This window comes from Coregonus lavaretus (assembly GCF_964263955.1).
Source record: "Coregonus lavaretus genome assembly, contig: HAP1_SCAFFOLD_2902, whole genome shotgun sequence".
NCBI classification, from domain to species: Eukaryota; Metazoa; Chordata; class Actinopteri; order Salmoniformes; family Salmonidae; genus Coregonus; species Coregonus lavaretus.
In genome coordinates, this window is record NW_028165226.1 from 2,501 (window position 1) to 26,822 (window position 24,322).

General features: G+C 44.5%; 1 protein-coding gene across 1 annotated transcript in view; it reads left to right on the top strand.

Annotated features, from left to right (window-relative positions):
- The window catches only part of LOC311116108 (IQ motif and SEC7 domain-containing protein 3-like), a gene marked incomplete at both ends in the record, with an annotated part of 24,838 nt that extends 814 nt beyond the window's left edge, over positions 1–24,024 (top strand). The window contains 4 exons of the mRNA XM_084191235.1: positions 4,853–5,011; positions 16,712–16,801; positions 17,270–17,313; positions 23,524–24,024. Of these exons, the coding sequence (XP_084047361.1) occupies positions 4,853–5,011; positions 16,712–16,801; positions 17,270–17,313; positions 23,524–24,024 (794 nt within the window). The remainder of the gene's footprint in view (positions 1–4,852; positions 5,012–16,711; positions 16,802–17,269; positions 17,314–23,523) is intronic.
- Positions 24,025–24,322: the final 298 nt, after the last annotated feature.

The following is a 24,322-nucleotide window of genomic DNA, read 5'->3' on the forward strand; positions in this document are numbered from 1 at the left end:
CACACATACTTTATTCTTTTATTTTTTATTTAACCTTTATTTAACTAGGCAAGTCAGTTAAGAACAAATTCTTATTTACAATGATGGCCTACCAAAAGGCAAAAGGTGGGAACGGGGGCTGGGACTAAAAATAAATATAAAAAAATAGGACAAAACACACATCACGACAAGAGAGACATAAAGAGAGACCTAAGACAACAACATAGCATGGGAGCAACACATGACAACACAGCATGGTAGCAACACAATATGACAACAACAAAACAAAACATGGCAGCAGCACAACATGGTAGCAGCACAACATGGCAGCAGCACAACATGGTAGCAGCACAAAACATGGTAGAAACATTATTGGGCACAGACAACAGCACAAAGGCAAGAAGGTAGAGACAACAATACATCACGCAAAGCAGCCACAACTGTCAGTAAGACATACAATACCAGTCAAAAGTTTGGACACACCTACTCATTCAAGGGTTTTCTTTATTTTTACTATTTTCGACATTGTAGAATATAGTGAAGACATCAAAACTATGAAATAACACATGTAGTAACCAAAAAAGTGTTAAACAAATCCAAATATATTTTAGATTTTAGATTCTTAAGGTTGTAAGGTCAAAAGCCCTTACACAGCCTGGAGGTGTTTTTGGACATTGTCCTGTTGAAAAACAAATAGTCCCACTAAGCGCAAACCAGATGGGATGGCGTATCGCTGCAGAATGCTGTGGTAGCCATGCTGGTTAAGTGTGCCTTGAATTCTAAATAAATCACAGACAGTGTCACCAGCAAAGCACCCCCACACCATCATACCTCCTCCTCCATGCTTCACAGTGGGAACCACACATGCAGAGATCATCCATTCACCTATTCTGCATCTCACAAAGACATGGCGGTTGGAACCAAAAATCTCCAATTTGGACTCATCAGACCAAAGGACAGATTTCCACCGGTCTAATGTCAATTGCTCATGTTTCTTGGCCCAAAAAAGTATCTTCTAAACCAACATATTACGTAGCCAACCCCAAGGTTATGGGTTTGATTCTCACATGGGTCACATATATACATACATAAATACACACATACTTTATTCTTTTATTTTGTATTTAACCTTTATTTAACTAGGCAAGTCAGTTAAGAACAAATTCTTATTTACAATGACGGCCTACCAAAAGGCAAAAGGTGGGGACGGGGGCTGGGACTAAAAATAAATATAAAAAAATAGGACAAAACACACATCACGACAAGAGAGACATAAAGAGAGACCTAAGACAACAACATAGCATGGGAGCAACACATGACAACACAGCATGGTAGCAACACAATATGACAACAACAAAACAAAACATGGCAGCAGCACAACATGGCAGCAGCACAACATGGTAGCAGCACAAAACATGGTAGAAACATTATTGGGCACAGACAACAGCACAAAGGCAAGAAGGTAGAGACAACAATACATCACGCAAAGCAGCCACAACTGTCAGTAAGACATACAATACCAGTCAAAAGTTTGAACACACCTACTCATTCAAGGGTTTTCTTTATTTTTACTTTTTTTGACATTGTAGAATATAGTGAAGACATCAAAACTATGAAATAACACATGTAGTAACCAAAAAAGTGTTAAACAAATCCAAATATATTTTAGATTTTAGATTCTTAAGGTCGTAAGGTCAAATAGCCCTTACACAGCCTGGAGGGGTTTTTGGTCATTGTCCTGTTGAAAAACAAATAGTCCCACTAAGCGCAAACCAGATGGGATGGCGTATCGCTGCAGAATGCTGTGGTAGCCATGCTGGTTAAGTGTGCCTTGAATTCTAAATAAATCACAGACAGTGTCACCAGCAAAGCACCCCCACACCATCATACCTCCTCCTCCATGCTTCACAGTGGGAACCACACATGCAGAGATCATCCATTCACCTATTCTGCATCTCACAAAGACATGGCGGTTGGAACCAAAAATCTCAAATTTGGACTCATCAGACCAAAGGACAGATTTCCACCGGTCTAATGTCAATTGCTCATGTTTCTTGGCCCAAGCAAGTTCTTCTTCTTATTGGTGTCCTTTAGTAGTGGTTTCTTTGCAGCAATTCGACCATGAAGGCCTGATTCACGCAGTCTCCTCTGAACAGTTGATGTTGAGATGTGTCTGTTACTTGAACTCTGTGAAGCATTTATTTGGACTGAACTTATCCTCTGCAGCAGAGGTAACTCTGGGTCTTCCTTTCCTTTGGCGGTCCTCATGAGAGCCAGTTTCATCATAGCGCTTGATAGTTTTTGCGACTGCACTTGAAGAAACTTTCAAAGTTCTTGAAATGTTCCGTATTGACTGACCTTCATGTCTTAAAGTAATGATGGACTGTCGTTTCTCTTTGCTAATTTGAGCTGTTCTTGCCATAATATGGACTTGGTCTTTTACCAAATATGGCTATCTTCTGTATTGCACCCCTACCTTGTCACAACACAACTGATTGGCTCAAAAGCATTAAGAAGGAAATAAATTACACAAATTAACTTTTACCAAGGCACACCTGTTAATTGAAATGCATTCCAGGTGACTACCTCATTAATCTGGTTGAGAGAATGCCAAGAGTGTGCAAAGCTGTCATCAAGGCAAAGGGTGGCTACTTTGAAGAATCTCCAATTTATTGAAAATGATATACAGAAATATCTCTTTTACATAATTATTCACACCCCTGAGTCAATACATATTAGAATCACCTTTGGCAGCGATTACAGCTGTGGGTCTTTCTGGGTAAGTCTCTAAGAGCTTTGCACACCTGGATTGTAACATTTTTGCCCATTATTATTTTCAAAATGCTTCAAGCTCTGTCAAATTGGTTGTTGATAATGATCATTGCTAGACAACCATTTTCAGGTCTTGCCGTAGATTTTCAAGCCGATTTAAGTCAATAGTGGAACTAGGCCACTCAGGAACATTCAATGTCATCTTGTTAAACAACTTGTGTTTCAGGTTATTGTCATGCTGAAAGGTGAATTTGTCTCCCAGTGTCTGTTGGAAAGCAGACTGAACCAGGTTTTCCACTAGGATTTTGCCTGTTCTTAGTTCTATTCCGTTTCTTTTCATATAAAAAAAAACAACCCTAGTCCTTGCCGATGACGAGCTCACCCAATATGAAGAGCGGTACTCAGTAATGTGTTGTGTTGGATTAGCCCCAAGCATAACGCTTTGCATTCAGGACATAAAGTTCATTTCTTTGTCACCTTTTAATGCAGTTTTACTTTAGTGCCTTATTGCAAACAGGAGGCATGTTTTTGAATATTTTTATTCTGCACAGGCTTCCTTCTTTACACTCTGTCATTTAGGTTAGTATTTTGGAGGTAACTGTTTTAAAGTCAACATTGACCTCATGGTGAAATCCCCGAACGGTTTCCTTCCACTCCGGCATCTCACATCAAATCAAATCAAATCAAATTTTATTGGCCACATGCGCCGAAAACAACAGGTGCAGACATTACAGTGAAATGCTTACTTACAGCCCTTAACCAACAGTGCATTTATTTTTAATAAAAAAGTAGAATAAAACAACAAAAAAGTGTTGAGAAAAAAAGAGCAGAAGTAAAATAAAATAACAGTAGGGAGGCTATATATACAGGGGGGTCCTTCCTGTGTTAGGAAGGACACCTGTATCTTTGTAGTGACTAGGTGTATTGATACACCATACAAAGTGTAATTGCGAACTTCACCATGCTCAAAGGGATATATATTTTTTTACCCATCTACCAATAGGTGCCCTTCTTTGCGATTCATTGGAAAACCTTCCTAGTCTTTGTGGTTGGATCTGTGTTTGAAATTCACTGCTCAACTGAGTCATTCAAAAATCATGTTAAACACTATTATTGCACACAGAGTGAGTCCATACAATTTATTATGTGACTTGTTAAGCACCATTTTACTTGCATACCTACATACATACATACATGCATACATACATAATACATGCATGCACACATGTAACTGCCAAACCAACATATTTGCATGGCATGTATCAGTATCAAATCCTAACAGGTTGTACGATTGAAAGCCAGCCAACACCGAAGGCTTGAGTTATAGTCATGGGGATTCGGCAGGGAGAAGGGAGAATAAATGTATGTTTTGATAATGGAATCAGACCCAGTCGCGCAGGGCTATTGGAAAAAGTGTATCCTCCTGAGCCTCCCACCACTCTGCATTCAGCCAGGCAGGTGATATGAAAATATGAAATCTATCATACAGGGATATTCCTTTCTTCCTGCCTTGGGCATGAAAGACGCAGTGCCTCCATCGTCAAAGTGCCATTTAATAGAGCAAAGGGGAGAGCGAGGCGCGCCGGAGAACGGGTAGTGAGAAATGAAAACAGAAAACAGTCACAACAAATCTTATTTCCCACATGAATTTATTGGCTCATATGCCTCATTCCCTTCTTCGGGGAAGGAGAAAAAAGCATTCTGATATTTTTTGTTGCTACTGTGTCAGTTCTAGATGTGAGGGAACTGTTCGTTCTTTAGTTACCTGGCTGTGATGGTCTGTATTAAGCCTTTCTGTTGCTTTTGGGGAACTAATCTCTGTTTAATGATTTGAACCTTAATACTTGTTATTGTGAAAAGAAACTCAAGTACAGTTACATCCTTGAATACTCCACAAACTAACTAGTTAATGGATCTATTTTACCAACGTTTCGGCAAAAATACCTTTAGCCAATCTGGGTCTGTTGCAATATGTAACTATTAGTGGTGGGTGCCAATATCATTGGATATATGAGCAAGGCATTTGGCGATATCGTTTCATCCTTCTTCTTAGCCAACACTATTATGTTAAAGTTATCTCCTTCTCATCTCTCCTCCTCAGACTACCCCCATGGCATCACCATCGTCTCACCCTTCGGCTCAGACAAGAAGCAGGTGCTCAACTTCTGTGCCCAGAGCGCCGAGGAGCTGCTCAAGTTTCTAGAAGATCTGAAGGAGTCCATCGCTGAGGTGTCAGAGATGGAACAGATACGCATTGAATGTGAGTAACTGTGGAGGAGGGGTGTGTGTGTGTGTGTTTGTGTGTGTGTGTGCTCCGTTGCTCCAAACTTAGGTGAAGAGGGAAGAGGGAAAAAAGAAACAGCTCATGCAAAATAATGTATAAATCATCCATCCCTCCATCCGCACAGAAATTCCCTTTCATAAAAAAAAATATATATATATATATATAAATATGGAATCAGGCTGCCGCAGGCTTATTTACATAAGTGCTAACAATGAGGAGAGGAAGATGTCAACCGTCTGTCTGTCTGTCTACGTGTGCGTGTGTCTGTGTGTGCCTGTCTTTATATACGTTGATGTCATTACGTAACCAAACTGTGTTCATGCTCATATTCCTCCTAGTACCCATACAAATCAACGACCACACCAAAGATACAGTTATTTATGCTCCCAATACTGAGATCATACACTCTGTTCTGATGAGTTTCTGAAATCACAGGAGTCAGAGAGCCACCACAGGAACAAAACACTGATACACTGATAGACAAGGACAGTCACACACATTTAAAATACAACGATATACAAACAATACAACTAAAAGTGTGTCTGTTTGTACGTGTGTGTGTGTTAGTGTGTGTGTGTGTGTGTGTCCGCACATTCCCTGTTGTTCCATGAGATGTTGTTTAATTTTTTTTAAATTAAGTAATTTTACTGTTTGCTTGAGTAAATGGAGATGGAAGATAGTTCCATGCGATCAAGGCTCTGTATAATACTTTAATTCGTTTTGGACTTGGGGACTGGGAAGAGACCCCTGGTGGCATATCTTGGGGACTGTGAAGAGACCCCTGGTGGTATGTCTTGTGGGGTATGTATGGGTGTCTGAGCTGAATGTTATTTGATTATGTAGACAATCTGGAATTTTCACCACAGTAATATTTCTCATAGAAACAAGAGAAGCAGTAATCTCTCGTCAACCAGGAAATACTAGCATGCATGTTGTTGATGTTAGTTCTGTATGTGCATTTAAGTGCAAGGTGTGCTTCTCTGTTTTGAGCCAGCTGCAGCTTTGCTAGGTCTTTCTTTGCTGCACTTGACCATAATACCGGACAGTAATCAAGATGGGACAAGACCAGATCCTGAACAACTAATGCAGTTGATTTCTATAACAGATATACCCCTCCCAATCTTCACAACAACTTTGTCAATATTACTTGACAATGACACTTGACCATCCAATAATATACCTAGGAGTTGACTTTCCTCAATTTGCTCAATGGTCACACCTTTTATGCACAACTCCATTTGAGGTTTAGGTCTTAGAGAATGTTTTGAACCAAATACAATGCTTTTAGTTTTAGAAGTATTTAATACCAGTTTATTATTAATCAACCACTCATTATTTAGAATTACAGTGAATTCACTGGCTTTTGGTGCTGACTTGTAGAGTGAGGAATCATCCGCATACATAGTCATTCTAGCTTTGTGTAAGACCAGTGGCAAATCATTTGCAAAAAAATAGAGAAGAGTGACGGCCCAAGAGAACTGCCCTGAGGAACACCGCACTGTACCTATCTGATGTTAGAGAAGCTTCCACTGAAGAACAATCTCTGGTTCTATTGGATAAATAACTCTCCAACCATGTGATTGCAGGTGATGTAAAGCCATAGCAAGTGAGTTTCTTCAATAACAATTTATGATCAATAACATCGAAAGCTGCACTGAAATCTAACAATGCAGTTCCTACTATCATCTTATTATCCATTTCTTTTAACAATCATTGTCACGCCCTGGCTCTGGGGACTCTTATATGTTGAGCCAGGGTGTTAGTTTATATGTGTAGTGTCTATGTTTTGTTTTCTATGTATTCTTTTCTAGATCGTGTGTTTCTGTGTTGGCCGGGGTGGTTCCCAATCGGAGGCAGCTGTGTCTTGTTGTCTCTGAATGAGAACCATACTTAGGCAGCCTGTTGTGCACTTGTCATTTGTGGGATCTTGTTCCGTCTAGGTTTGTGTGTTTATGACCGAGGACTTCACGTTTCGTTTTGTTGTTTTTGTTGTTTGTATCGTGTTGCTAAGTACACATTAAAAAGATGTACGCATATCACGCTGCGCCTTGGTCCACTTGTTATAACGATCGTGACAGAAGATCCCACCATAACAGGACCAAGCAGCGTGTCCAGGAGCAGACAGCCTGGACTTGGGAGGAGATCTTGGACGGGCAGGGATCCTGGACTTGGGAGGAAATCCAGGCCGGAATGGATCGCCGTCCGTGGGAGGAGACGGTGGAGGCGCGCCATAGAGAGGAGCAGCGGCGCCAACCGTGCCCACGTCGGACACGCAAGAGGCAACCCCAAGACATTTTTTTGGGGGGGCACACGGCATGGACGACGGGGCTGCTGGAGGCAGCTACAGGGCGAGTTTGTGGATTAGGAGAGGAGGCCACCGGGTTTGGGGGGCTGGAAGGGAGGTTGGCGGAGCCTAGAGGTAGAGCAGAGCCAACTCCCCGTACTCAGGCTAGGCAGCGTGAGACTGGGCAGGTTCCGAGGTATGCGGAGCTGCGTACTGTGCCGCGAATGGTCCGGCACAGTCCTGTACGTCCTGTGCTAGCACCACGCACGTGTCGTGCTAAGGTGGGCATGCAGCCAGAACGGAGTGTGCCGGCTCAACGCTCGTGGCCTCCAGTGCCCCTCCTCGGTCCCGGATATCCTGCGCCAGTGCCACGTGCTGTAGTGCCAGTACGAGTACACAGCCCTGTACGTCCTGTGCTGATGCCTCACACAGAGTGTGTAAAAATAGGCATTCAGCCAGGACGGGTTGTGTCAGCTCTTCGCTCCAGACCTCCAGTCCGTCTCCACAGCCCGGTCCGGCCTGTTCCTGTTCCCCGCACCAAGCCTGTGGTGCGCGTCGCCAGCCCGGCCCGGCCTGTTCCTGCCCCTCGCACCAAGCCTGTGGTGCGCGTCGCCAGCCCGGCCCGGCCTGTTCCTGCCCCTCGCACCAAGCCTGTGGTGCGCGTCGCCAGCCCGGCCCGGCCTGTTCCTGCTCCCCGCACCAAGCCTGTGGTGCGCGTCGCCAGCCCGGCCCGGCCTGTTCCTACTCCCCGCACCAAGTCTGTGGTGCGCGTCGTCAGCCCGGTTCGGCCTGTTCCTGCTCCCCGCACCAAGCCAGTGGTGCGCGTCGTCAGCCCGGTCCGGCCCGTTCCTGCTCCCCGCACCAAGCCAGTGGTGCGCGTCGTCAGCCCGGTCCGGCCCGTCCCTGCTCCCCGCACCAAGCCTGTGGTGCGCGTCGTCAGTCCGGCACAGCCCGTGCCTGTTTCACCGGTGCCTGGTCAGGTACCGGTCAGCTGCTCCACACCGGAGCCTAAGCAATCCGCTCCACCGATGTCCAGTCCAGCTCCAGCCAGCGGGACCAGACCAGGGGCGCTACGGGGGGGTAGTTAGAGGGTGGTGGTCACGCCCGGAGCCGGATCCGCATCCGAGGCGGAATGCCCACCCGGCCCCTCCCCTGTTGGGTTTAGTTGGCGCGTTCGCAGTCCGCGCCTTTGAGGGGGGGTACTGTCACGCCCTGGCGCTGGGGACTCTTATATGTTGAGCCAGGGTGTTAGTTTATATGTGTAGTGTCTATGTTTTGTTTTCTATGTGTTCTTTTCTAGATCGTGTGTTTCTGTGTTGGCCGGGGTGGTTCCCAATCGGAGGCAGCTGTGTCTTGTTGTCTCTGATTGGGAACCATACTTAGGCAGCCTGTTGTGCACTTGTCATTTGTGGGATCTTGTTCCGTGTAGGTTTGTGTGTTTATGACCGAGGACTTCACGTTTCGTTTGGTTGTTTTTGTTGTTTGTATCGTGTTGCTAAGTACACATTAAAAAGATGTACGCATATCAAGCTGCGCCTTGGTCCACTTGTTATAACGATCGTGACAATCATCTGTCATCTGAGTCAGTGTAGTACAAGTTGAGTGCCCTTCTCTATATGCATGCTGCAAGTCAGTAGTTAACTTGCTCTCTGAAAAATAGCAATGCACTTGATCAAAGACAATTATCTACACCAGTTTACTAGGAACAGGCAGCAAACTGATTGGGTGGCTGTTAGTGCCAGCAAAGGGTGCTTTACTATTTTTAGGTAGTGGAATTAATTTAGCTTCCTTCCACGCCTGTGGACATACACACTCCTTTAGGCTTTGGTTAAAGATGTAGCAAATAAGGGTGGCAATACAGTCTGCTACGTGTGTGTGTGTGTGTTTGTGCGTGTGTGTGTGTGTGTTTGTGTGTGTGTGTGTTGTCGTATCGTCAGCATCTCCCTGGGCAGCGTCAATGTCTTATCAGTCTTACCCTGGAGGTTTCCTTGCCTGCCTGTCTGACAGTGCCTTGGTACTCTGTGAGAGGATAAGGACAGAGAAACAAGTCCCCACTACAGCACAGATTTAAAGGTTGAACACATTGACAAGGAGAAGCTAGAGTCCTGGGGGCCAATAGAGAGCAGCGATCAGAAAGAAACCGTGCTGTTGGGGCTGACTGACCAATACTAAGGAGAGAAAAACAGCCATACAGGTCACACAGCCTTTTTAAACAGGCATACTGAATCACAAATCAACCCCTACCCCTAGGCACTTTTGTAGATCTGAAATGATTAGATAGGGGTATCCAATAAGACGACACTTCCACTTAGCCTATCAGAGAGCCCTTCCTCTATCACTCAAACCTATCTTATACTTTCAGATCTGCCTTGGGGTACGGACTAGGAGACTATTTAGAATTGAGCCTATGTCCAGGTGAAGTGTTGCTTCTGGCCAGGCAGGCACCTTGTTGTTTGTCTCCCAGTCTGATTCCTGATGGAGAGCCTGGCCGCTGACCTTTTGTTAGTGTTCTCTGGTACACTGCAGCCAGACACTCTGGACAGAACAAGAACAAGGGAGAGGACAAGAGAGGGCAGCTCTCCTGAAAGCAGCCAGGCATAAGAGATGGGGAGGAGAGTGGTGTGTGTGTGTGTGTGTGTGTGTGCTAGTGTGTGTGTGTGTGTGTGTGTGTGTGTGTGTGTGTGTGTGTGTGTGTGTGTGTGTGTGTGTTTTCTGAGTTTGCCTGTTCGCTTCAGGGAAGTCACACACACACTCACAAACACACACAAACACACAAAAAACACATACATACACACACACACACACACACAAAACACACACACACACACATGCATATGCACTAGCGTGCACACACCATCTCACACACATGCATACACACAAAGGCGCCTGAGCAATGGAGCAGACGAAGCAGCTGCATCCCCACTTTCAAAATAGGGGTGCATACATATGTTTTTGCACCCCCAGTTTTTTTTAACCAGAAAATGATCATGATCCATGGGTAATTTGTCATTTTGATCATTAGAAATGCTTGGAGCTAGTCTTTATTAAAATAGATATGTACATTTTATATTCAATTTTTTTGTGATTAAATGTTTATTGAGTTTTCACGACAACAAAAAAAGAAAATCAACAAACAAAAAACAGACGTAACAAACACAGTTAACACCACACCATGTTATACATACAGCTCACCAGACCAGGATAAACACCATGTTATACATACAGCTCACCAGACCAGGATAAACACCATGTTATACATACAGCTCACCAGACCAGGATAAACACCATGTTATACATACAGCTCACCAGACCAGGATAAACACCATGTTATACATACAGCTCACCAGACCAGGATAAACACCATGTTATACATACAGCTCACCAGACCAGGATAAACACCATGTTATACATACAGCTCACCAGACCAGGATAAACACCATGTTATACATACAGCTCACCAGACCAGGATAAACACCATGTTATACATACAGCTCACCAGACCAGGATAAACACCATGTTATACATACAGCTCACCAGACCAGGATAAACACCATGTTATACATACAGCTCACCAGACCAGGATAAACACCATGTTATACATACAGCTCACCAGACCAGGATAAACACCATGTTATACATACAGCTCACCAGACCAGGATAAACACCATGTTATACATACAGCTCACCAGACCAGGATAAACACCATGTTATACATACAGCTCACCAGACCAGGATAAACACCATGTTATACATACAGCTCACCAGACCAGGAAAAATCACGAAAGAAAAATACAATTAAATGTACAGATTTGGTCAAGCCTCCCATCCATCTCCCACCAACAGCCCGTAGCAAACTTCTCAAATAGTAGACAGTCAAGATAAAGACACAAGGGGAGGAAAAGAGAGGTAAGCCACCCTACCAGTTGGTCCCTTTTGGCAGAGGATAACCCTGCCCATGCCTGCACTATGGGCAGTAACGGAGCTAACGGTATCACTTGTTTGTGCGCTATGACCTGATACACATAGTCACAAGAAGAAAACAAGGTGGTTCCTGATCTGCCAGGGGGGAGGGGCGTACTTGTATAAAAGGCAGAGATGGTTTTAGACACTTTTGTAGAATTTATGAGGAGCCATCCAAATCCTGTGTGACTCTGTATTAACTTCTACCTGCAATTGCATAACTAAATATATTTTATATATACTCAGAATTTGTTGTTTGTGTCATTTTCTAATGCTTAAGGTTTGTTTAAGAATAAGAGAATATCAACACTGTGCAAAGAATCCTCTACACCATGCCTGCACTATGGCATATATTTAAGCAATAAGGCCCGAGGGGGTGTGGTATATGGCCAATATAACACGGCTAAGGGCTGTTCTTAGCACGGCGCAACGCGCTCAACAGTTTCCGATGTGTATCAAGTATGGGCCACCACCCAAAGGACATCCAGCCAATTTGACACAACTGTGGGAAGCATTGGAGTCAGCATGGGCCAGCATCCCTGTGGAACGCTTTTGACACCTTGTAGAGTCCATGCCCCGACAAATTGAGGTTGTTCTGAGGGCAAAAGGTATTCCTAATGTTTGGTATACTCAGTGTATGTAGCCAACTCACTGTGGTTATTGTACAAAAGGCCACTATTAGAATGGCTACAGTAGAATGATTTTTGTTAAAAATGTGTGGTTTTAAGAACCAAAACCCAATGACATGATGTATGCAGTGCAGGACTTTGTTTCTATTCATAAAGTGTGGCCTAAACAATAACAACATATGCAGGATGTATATAAGTAGCTCGCGAAAACATTTCTGATTATGAAGTAGCCTTGATGAAAGAAAAGGTTGGAGACCCCATGTTACCAGAGCTACATTTTATTCTTTCTATTGCAGATTCGGGCCGCAAATTAATATATATATAGCTGCCCAAAAAATCTAGTTTGATAATAATAATGATAAATTAATAACACGTTTGTAATATATTTTTTTTATGTCAACATAATCAATGACCAAATTGAAATACAAAACTCCAGTTTGCATTTTCAAGTTGACAGTTCTGGTTCAATGCCCTACCAGATAACACTGCCATATTGAGAAAGAAAGTTGTTAAAAGATTAAATCAGAGTTCAAATTTGTATTTGTACTGCATTGTTGTGATCACATTATTTGTGACAAAAAGATGTGCAATTTGTATTTGTACTGCATTGTTGTGATCACATTATTTGTGATACTTAATGTGCAATTTAACAATGCTTTTTCTTAACCTACCAAGTACAACGTTAAAATTCAAATCCTTATTGGGTAAAACAATAATATTCTTCCCATTTCCTCATTGTCATGCGTTATCTTGGCCACATTCTTAACAGTTTGGCCTGTCAATCGACCACTGTGGGTGGGACTGTTAGGGAAGGGGGCGGGATATGTGTTAGAGTCATAGAGTTGGTAGGGGTTCAGACCTGTCAATCGACCACTGTGGGTGGGACTGTCAGGGAAGGGGGCGGGATATGTGTTAGAGTCATAGAGTTGGTAGGGATTCAGACCTGTCAATCGACCACTATGGTTGGGATTTTCAGGGAAGGGGGCGGGATGTTTGTAAGTAACAGGGTTGGTAGGGTTTCAGACCTGTCAATGAATTATTGGAGGTGGGATTTTCAGGGGAGTAGAATAGTAATCTAGTCATTTAAACACTTTTTCAATATCATTTATTGTGGCAAAACCTAAGAAAAATAGTTGTGTTCTGTTCATAAATATGGATACCCCCTGTTAAGAAACAGTGTAGAATTGCAGGAAAACTGTTTTAAAAGCTTTTGCACCCCCACTTTCAGACAAAGTCAAGCGCCAGTGCATAAACACACACTCACACAATCACTGGCACACACACACACACAGTCGACATCTTCCCCTCCCCTACGAAGGCGCCCTATTGTTAGCACTCGTGTAAATAAGCCTGCGGCAGCCTATTAAATTGTTTTATAGTTTTTTTCTACTCTTTGAGAAATGAAAGAGAATTTCTGTGCGGATGGAGAGATGGATGATTCATACATTATTTTGGATGAGCTATTTCTTTTTTTTTCATCCTTTTTTTTGTCAGACTGCAGATGTCCTAGGGGATGTCACTGTGACTCAAAGGTCACCTGAGTTTGGAGCAACGAAGCACACACATTCACAGACTCACTCACACACACACATTCACAGACTCACTCACACACACACATTCACAGACTCACTCATACACACACATTCACAGACTCACTCAAACACACACATTCACAGACTCACTCATACACACACATTCACAGACTCACTCAAACACACATTAACAGACTCACTCACATACACATTCACAGACTCACTCACACACACACATTCACAGACTCACTCACACACACACATTCACAGACTCACTCACACACACATTCACAGACTCACTCACACACACACATTCACAGACTCACTCACACACACACATTCACAGCCTCACTCATACACACACATTCACAGACTCACTCAAACACACACATTCACAGACTCACTCATACACACACATTCACAGGCTCACTCAAACACACACATTCAAAGACTCACTCACACACACATTCACAGACTCACTCACTCACACACACACACATTCACATATTCACTCACACACACACATTCACAGACTCACTCACACACACATTCACAGACTCACTCAAACACACACATTAACAGACTCACTCACACACACACATTCACAGACTCACTCACACACACACATTCACAGACTCACTAACACACACACATTCACAGACTCACTCAAAGATACACATTCACAGACTCACTCACACACACACATTCACAGACTCACTCAAACACACACATTCACAGACTCACTCACACACACACATTCACAGACTCACTCACACACACATTCACAGACTCACTCACACACACACATTCACAGACTCACTCACACACACATTCACAGACTCACTCAAACACACACATTCACAGACTCACTCACACACACACATTCACAGACTCACTCACACACACACATTCACAGACTCACTCACACACACATATTCACAGACTCACTCACACACACATTCACAGACTCACTCAAACACACACATTCACAGACTCACTCACACACACACATTCACAGACACACTCACACACACACATTCACAGACTCACTCACACACACACACATTCCTAGACTCACTCAAACACACACATTCACAGATTCACTCACACACACACATTCACAGACTCACTCACACACACACACATTCACAGACTCACTCACACACACACATTCACAGACTCACTCACACACACATTCACAGACTCACTCACACACACACATTCACAGACTCACTCACACACACATTCACAGACTCACTCACACACACACATTCACAGACTCACTCACACACACACATTCACAAACTCACTCACACACACATTCACAGACTCACACACACACATTCACAGACTCACTCACACACACACTTTCACAGACTCACTCACACACACACATTCACAGACTCACTCAAACAAACACATTCACAGACTCACTCACACACTCACATTCACAGATTCACTCACACACACACATTCACAGACTCAATCACACACACACATTCACAGATTCACTCACACACACACACATTCACAGACTCACTCACACACACATTCACAGACTCACTCACACACACACACACACTCACAGACTCACTCACACACACACACACATTCACAGACTCACTCACACACACACATTCACAGACTCACTCACACACACATTCACAGACTCACTCACACACACACATTCACAGACTCACTCAAACACACACATTCACAGACTCACTCACACACACATTCACAGACTCACTCACACACACACATTCACAGACTCACTCACACACACACATTCACAGACTCACTCACACACTCACATTCACAGACTCACTCACACACTCACATTCACAGACTCACTCACACACACACATTCACAGACTCACTCACACACACACATTCACAGACTCACTCACACACACACATTCACAGACTCACTCACACACACGCATTCACAGACTCACTCACACACACACATTCACAGACTCACTCACACAAACACATTCACAGACTCACTCACACACACATTCACAGACTCACTCACACACACACATTCACAGACTCACTCACACACACACATTCACAGACTCTCACACACACATTCACAGACTCACTCACACACACACATTCACAGACTCACTCACACACACACATTCACAGACTCACTCACACACACATTCACAGACTCACTCACTCACACACACACACAAACATTCACATATTCACTCACACACACACACATTCACAGACTCACTCACACACACACATTCACAGACTCACTCAAACACACACATTCACAGACTCACTCACACACACATTCACAGACTCACTCACACACACATTCACAGACTCACTCACACACACACATTTACATACTCACACATTTACACACTCCCTGCTATTGCTCATGAGGAAAGAAACTTAAAAACGACTCAACTATTCCGCACAGTCATCCTACTAGAGTACAGCTGCATCAGAATTATAACGCAGCAGTCGGTGGGGACAAAACAACGTTTAGCCGTCGCCAATGGAAATGACAGGCAATCATCATAAACTGCAGAGCAGAATTGGCGCGATAGAGAGTAGGGTTGCGTCCCAAATGGCACCCTATTCCCAATGCAGTGCACTACTTTTGACAAGGGCCATAAGGTGCCATTTGGGACGCAGGCAGAGTAGAGTTGAGTGACTCTAGGGAGGAGGCAGAGGACTCGCCCCCACTTGTTTTTCTGTTTTGGCTGTCACTGTCTCCGTCTCTGCTGATTTCACTCCTTCTGGCTCTCTTTATGTCTGTCTGTCTGTCTGTCTGTCTGTCTGTCTGTCTGTCTGTCTGTCTGTCTGTCTGTCTCCCTTGCACATGCTGTCATTCGTTGTGTTTTTGCTGTCTCTCTCTCTCTCTCTCTCTCTCTCTCTCTCTCTCTCTCTCTCTCTCTCTCTCTCTCTCTCTCTCTCTCTCTCTCTCTCTCTCTCTCTCTCCCTCTCTCTCCCCATCACCACTCTGTCTCTCAGCCTCACCCCATCTCTCCCTCCTCTGATTCTCTCTTCTCTTTCCCTTTCCTTCAAACTCCCATCCCTCCCTTACACACTCTGTCCGTCTCTCTCTCTCTCTGTCCGTCTCTCTCTCTCTGTCCGTCTCTCTCTCTCTGTCCGTCTCTCTCTCTCTCTCTCTCTCTCTCTCTCTCTCTCTCTCTCTCTCTCTCTCTCTCTCTCTCTCTCTCTTCCTCTCTGTCTGTCTCTCTCTCCCTCTCTCTCTCTAATGACTGTCTTCTGTCCTGTGTAGGGGAGTTGGAGAAACAGCAGGGCTCGAAGGGGGTCTCAGCTAAGAACAATGGCACTCTGGAGCTACGCAGCAAACAGGGCTCCCCGTCAGGTGTGTGTCTGTGTGCACATGTGTTTGTGCATGTGTGTGCATGCGTGTGTGTGTGCACCTAACCTAAACTAACATGCAATACTGTTACACATACTACTCTCCAGACACACACATTTGTTTTACTATCCTTGTGGGGACCAAACAATTAATTCCCATTCAAACTCCTATTTACCCTAACCCTTAATCTAACCCTAACCTTAACCCCTAAACCTAACCCTAACTCCTAACCCTTACCCTAAATCTAACTCTAACCCTAATTGTAACACTAAACCTAACCCCTAAGCCTAAAATAGTATTTTTCCTTGTGGGATCGGCGAAATGTCCCCACTTGTCCTAATTTTCCTTGTTTAACTATCCTTGGGAGGACGTCTTGTCCCCACCAGGATAGTAAAACTAAAAACACACACGCCTCTGATTTTGGCCTCATGTTGCCGTCAGCTCTTATGTTGGTGTCATTTTGATTGACAGGCAAGCAGGACCTGGATGAAAACAGTGGACACAATGCAGTGGAGGTAAGTGCTCATTGATAGGCCAAGTCTTAATGCAGGTAAGTGTTTCTTTGTATCTATTGTCACTGGAGGAGAGACCGAGGCACCACAGAAGTTAGCCTGACCTTGCATAACGCTAGTGTGTATGTATGTGAGTGGATGGGTGAGCGTGACTCTATTGAACTAACTATTGACCCTATTGAACTAACTATTGACCCTATTGAACTAACTAACTTTTGACCATATAGAACTAACTATTAACCCTATTGAACTAACTATTGACCCTATTGAACTAACTAACCATTGACCCTATTGAACTAACTATTGACCCTGTTGAACTAATTAACTATTGACCCTATTTAACTAACTATTGACCCTATTGAACTAACTATTGACCCTATTGAACTAACTAACTACTGACCCTATTGAACTAACTATTGACCCTGTTGAACTAATTAACTATTGACCCTATTGAACTAACTATTGACCCTATTGAACTAACTTTTGAACCTATTGAACTAACTTTTGACCCTATTGAACTAACTATTGACCCTATTGAACTAACTATTGACCCTATTGAATAACTATTGACCCTATTGAACTCAGATCAGACAACAAATCTGGCCCCCATACAGCATAACATATCCATATAAATGTCCTTAGTAATTGTTATAGGTAGGTAGGTAGGTAGGTAGGTAGGTAGGTAGGTAGGTAGGTAGGTAGGTAGGTAGGTAGGTAGGTAGGTAGGTAGGTAGAAACATAGGAAGTGGTTACTGCATTATATACAGTGCATTCGGAAAGTATTCAGACTCCCGGACTTTTTCCAAATTGTGTTACATTACAGCCTTATTCTAAAATGGATTAAATCGTTTTTTTCCCTCATCAATCTGCACACAATACCCCATAATGACAAAGCAAAAACAGGTTTTTAGAATTTTTTGCAAATATATTAAAAATACAAATCTTATATCACATTTACATAAGTATTCAGACCCTTTACTCAGTACTTTGTTGAAGCACCTTTGGCAGCGATTACAGCCTCGAGTCTTCTTGTGTAGGACGCTACAAGCTTGGCACACCTGTATTTGGGGAGTTTCTCCCATTCTTCTCTGCAGATCCACTCAAGCTGTCAGGTTGGATGGGGAGTGTCGCTGCACAGCTATTTTCAGTTCTCTCCAGAGATGTTCGAGCGGGTTCAAGTCCGGGCTCTGGCTGGGCCACTCAAGGACATTCAGAGACTTGTCCCGAAGCCACTCCTGCATTGTCTTGGCTGTGTGCTTAGGGTTGTTGTCCTGTTAGAAGGTGAACCTTCACCCCAGTCTGAGGTCCTGAGCGCTCTGGAGCAGGTTTTCATCAATGATCTCTCTGTACTTAGCTCCGTTCATCTTTCCCTTGATCCTGTCTAGTCTCCCAGTCCCTGCCGCTGAAAAACATCCCCACAGCATGATGCTGCCACCACCGAGCTTCACCGTAAGGATGGTGCCAGGTTTCCTCCAGATGTGACTCTTGGCATTCAGGCCAAAGTGTTCAATCTTGGTTTCATCAGACCAGAGAATGTTGTTTCTCATGGTCTGAGAGTCCTTTAGGTGCCTTTTGGCAAACTCCAAACAGGCTGTCATGTGTCTTTTACTGAGGAGTAGCTTCCGTCTGGCCACTCTACCATAAAGACCTGATTGGTGGAGTGCTGCAGAGATGGATGTCCTTCTGGAAGGTTCACCCATCTCCACAGAGGAACTCCCTGACAAGGCCCTTCTCCCCCGATTGCTCAGTTTGGCCGGTCAGTCAGCTCTAGAAAGAGTCTTGGTGGTTCCAAACTTCTTCCATTTAAGAATGATGGAGGCCACTGTGTTCTTGGGGACCTTCAATGCTGCAGACATTTTTGGTACAATTCCCCAGATCTGTGCCTCGACACAATCCTGTCTCAGAGCTCTATGGACAATTCCTTCGACCTCATGGCTTGTTTTTTGCTCTGACATTGTGATGAGTGTGATTAGAAGGAGTCAGGCGCATACAGAGTTTATTCCGTCATACACAGTTGCGCTGGATAGCGACCACAAAATACAGGCACAGGGGAAATATCTATCCCGGCAATACAAGGTACGAGTAGCTCCACCGAGCTACACTCAACTCACATAAAACAATCACCCACAAGGACAAGGGGGCAGAGGGAACACTTATACACAGACTAATGAGGGGATATGAACCAGGTGTGTGTAATTGACAAGACAAGACAAATGGAATTATGATATATGGAGCGGCAGTGGCTAGTAAGCCGGTGACGACGAACGCCGAAACCTGCCGAAACCTGCCTGAACAAGGAGGGGAGGCAGCCTCGGCAGGAGTCGTGACAGACATGCACTGTCAACTGTGGGACCTTATATAGACAGATGTGTGCCTTTCCAAATCATGTCCAATCAATTGAATTTACCACAGGTGGACTCCAATCAAGTTGAAGAAAGGATGACCAATGGAAACAGGATTCACCTGAGCTAAATTTCGATTCTCATAGCAAAGGTTCTGAATACTTTGCAAAAATGTTTTCTCTTTGTCATTATGGGGTATTATGTGTAGATTGATGAGGATTTATATTTATTTAACCTATTTTAGAATAAGGCTGTAACATAACAAAATGTGGAAAAATACTTTCCGAATGCACTGTATAGCCTGGGCCAGAGGTTTGGAGGTGGCCCTTGGGGCTTTCAGGTGAGTGAGAGAATGAGAGAATAGAAATGGTGAATTACAATGGTAAATTACCATATTTCTAGAAGGTGTTGTGGGTTCGATTCCCACGGGGGCCAGTATGAAAAAAAAAAAAAATAATGTATGCACTCACTAACTGTAAGTCGCTCTGGACAAGAGCGTCCGCTAAATGACTAAAATGTAAATGTAAATGTGTTTCGACTTGTATTCAGTTGAAATAAACCTACCTCAATTTGGGCTGTATGTGTGTGTGTGTGTGTGTGTGTGTGTGTGTGTGTGTGTGTGTGTGTGTGTGTGCGTGTGTGCGTGTGTGCGTGTAAACCCCGCTTCGCTCACATGTTTATCTCAATTAACAAGCAGGTGTGTTCACAGTAACACTGATTTGACCCTTCATCGTCACCTACCCCTCCCCTCTCGTTCCCTGGGAGAACTTAGCATTCCACATGACCAGCAGAACTACAGTACCCAGAGGGCTTTGCAATTACCACTCCGGTGGTGCTACATGACCTTTTGTATCCCTCCGCTGGAGGACTGGTGCACAGAGGCAAACACACCCGGTCAATGTGACATTCAGGGCCTGTTTAACAAGAGTGCGCTAGGTCTCCATTGAAACAAGGCTTTATTTGTTCTAACACTCAACGGGCCCACTTCGGTATCGAATTCAATTGGTTTTGATCATCTTTGAGGTACATTATACATATCTGCTATACCTGTGTCCCTCAGTGATGTCTTCACAAAAGGACTGGGTTAAATGCAGATTTGGAGTTGTATTATTAATGACGGAGGTGTATTCTAGGTGTAGGTGAGTAGTACCTCTCGAGGCCAAGGTGGCTAGAGTACGTGTCGGTCTTAGAGAACATGTCCCTTCGCTCTACCCCTACAGTCTCTTACCCCCTCCCCACGCTGAAATGTCAACCCCCGTGAGGACGTAAGCTGTCGAAACGCATCAGTGCTGGGTATAGCTGAATATGTGTGACGGGGAAAGAGATGGATAGAGAAGGTGAAAGAGAAAGGGAGGGAGGGAGGGTGGAGGGAGAGAAATCAAAGGCAGCACGTGACTCATTGTTCGTTAAGGACGGATTATAAAAGATAAAACATCTAGGTTATTACATTATGAATAAATGTACATCAAAGCCCCTATGGAAATGGAATCCATGTCATCCATCAAGCTTAAGGGCAATACGGAGCCGAAACCCACATGAAAAATCAATATGGACCTGCCAATAGTCGTTCTTGTCGCAGTCCCATTACCAATCTAACAGTACAGTCTAAAGCAGGGCTCCTCTACTGGTGGCCTGTGGGTGGTTTTATTTGGCCTCCCAAGTTTACTGAGCAAAAATTTTAATTGTTGGACATAAACGACAAACAGAACAACAGACACCAGGAAATCAGCTCCAAGTTATTTTCATTTTGGAAATCTGTTCCCAAGTATTCCCACCAGGGCCTAAAATTAACTTTTTGATCCACCAGCCACTGTGGCAAGTAGATGAAAAAATCAGTCTCACTTTGCTGACTTGAGTCAATTAGACCAACTTTTTTGCATGTGCCTCCAAAAATGAATCAATCAGCGCTTCACTCACAGTGTGCAAAGCTGTTGCTGCGCGAGGTGGGATGTAGGATTCCTATTTCTTTGTGCGATTAGCAGCTATGAAACAAAACAGCAGAAATACTTTGAAAACAGCTACTTCAGCATTTTTCTGCTAGAAATCGCAACTCGCACATTATGTTCATACTTGACTTTTGACTCTATTTGTATTCACAAATGCGGACGTAATGCTCACACTGTAGAGCCCTGCAAATTGACCACCCGCCAACGTGGCTGGTGAAATACACATTCTTACCTAAATCTACCCGCATTTGGGTTGTGGCAGGTGTTCATTTTATGCCCTGATTCCCACTCATAATAGAGAGACCTGATCGTACTGTATACAAATGTAAGCAAGGTTTGAAATGATTCTGTTCTAATCAAATATAATATTTGTTTAGGCTTCTTGCAGTCAATTTGCAGACTACAAATTATTTGTAATTATCTTCCGGCCCCCTGACCATCCGCTTTATAAAAAATCGACCTGCGGCTGAATCTAGTTGATGATCCCAGGTCTAAAGCCTATCATCCCAAAGTCCCTTCCTATGTTAGTCGCTCCTATCATAACTGTTTAATCATTTCCATAACGAAAGGGAACATATTCCTCCATGACAAGCACTTCCTGGTGGAAATGACACATGTCTGCATACATAATAAGGCTGATTTGCATCTAATTTGCATACAAGCTTCTCCCAGCCTATCTGCTACACCGCAAATTTGTTCAGCGGCTGATTAGCAGACTCCACCGAGAATCCACCTACAAGCGCTCTGTAATGAAACGCAGCTCATTCTGGGTGTGTAGACAACTAGACATTTCCGTGCGCTAGGTCTCCATCGTTCCAAGTCCAATATGTTTAGGGAGATGAGGGGAACTGTGGAAGGTCCCCAAGCTGCATGAGTGCTGCTGGGGAGGAGTCATACAGCTGATTAGCCAAGTAGTGACCTTTCACCCTGCAAGCAAAGCAGTGCTTGCTTTGAGACTGAATTTAATTATTGTGTTTATTGTGAATTAAGACGTATTTTTGTTGCGAAACACGCACAAACGTGTTATGTCATCGAAGCCTTGAACATACTCGCTACTGTAGCTTTTAAGGACATTTTCAAAACATGGGAATACTGTTTGTAGTCATAGGACTAAATAGGAATCGAAAACAAAGTAATTCTCCCTCCAACACCAAACTATGTAGGATGTACACAAACCCCAGTGAGAGTGCTTTAGTTTTTAACTGAAAAAGTTTCACAGGTAGAAAAATAAAGATGTTTCTTAGAAAACTTCATGGGAGGTCATGCGTAAGTAGGAAGTGAAACCCCCCCTGAATCTTTGAAGGTATGACCAGGCCTGCTGAACAGAGCAGGCTTGGCGAGTGACAAGGCCTGCTAAAATGTGATGTAAAATGATGAGAGGCATGTATTCTGATGAGTGTTGCCTGTGATGTCTGTGGATGTCCCCCCCCCCATTGGTTTCACCTTCGTCTCCAGTTCTAATCACCCCCCCCCCCCTTCTATGTTCAATGGACGTCCAAAAGCTCCCCTCCCTTTCTCCTTCACCCCAATTGTTCCGTGACCCTTAGTGCTGCACAGTGGTTTGAAAGGGAGACACGGGTGCCCTCAGTGACTCCTTTAGAACCAACAGGCTCTCCTAAAAGAAGCAACTGACCCACACCTCTCCTCTCAACCGACACCCTCGCACCACCCCTCTATCCCCAACCTCTCCACACCTCTCCCACCTCTAAACCAATGCTTCCAGCACCCAGTCTGAACTGGTTTCCCCAGCACCAGAGGGTGCACGCTCGCACTCCAACCCCCCCCCTCTCCCCCCCACCCCCCCACCCCACGCATGCCAGTTGTCATGTGGTGTCACCCAAAAAAAGAGAAGAGAGCTGAGGGAACGCTAGAAGGAGGCCAGTCTTATAACATTTGATGCTGTCTCTGGCTGTTTTCTAAACTAGGTGTCAATTCACAACAGGCTTCATACGTACCAGCTCAGCAGCAGCGGGAGCTTGCCCCGGACCCCCGAGAGTGTTGGAGCCCTTCTTAACCACCGGGGGGAGCTCTTCCAGCAGCCACAGCTTCAGTCGGCCGCCAGCACTCCCCTCCACCACTTGCAGCAGCTCCAGCCAATCAGCATGGGCGACCTTCGGCCCGACACGCTCATCCAGTGCCAGCAGATTGTCAAGGTGATCGTCCTGGACAACAGTGGCCATGGTCGCGTGGAGGCCTTCCTCAGCCACACCCCCACCCACTCCCATCATCATCACCATGCCCACCACCTCCAGGTGGTCCGATCGGCCGCCTCCACTCCTGTGAGGTCGCCAGAGAGCAAGGACGGTCACCAGCCCCCCTTGCCCCCTCCTCCTCCCCCCTACAACCACCCCCACCAGTACATCCCCCCTGCGGACCCCCGCCTCAGCCTCCAGAGGACCCCCAGTGGCTCTCGAAGCCTGCTGTAAATAAGAGACCAATGAACCAATGACCCCCCCCCCCTCACCCACCTGACCTCACCCCAACCTCACCCCTCACTCCCAGTCTCAGCCCTACCCACCCCGACCACATCACTAACAGAACATATGTACATGTTATACATACAGAGACAGAGCTATAAAAAAGATAAACACATCTATATGCATATATTTAAGGAAATAACGACAAAAGATGAATCGAGGTAAAGATTTAAAAAGAGATGATGATGTGGAGTAACGTCACGAGAATAATCCAAGTGAAAAAGAAGACAAATTTTACTTGATTCCA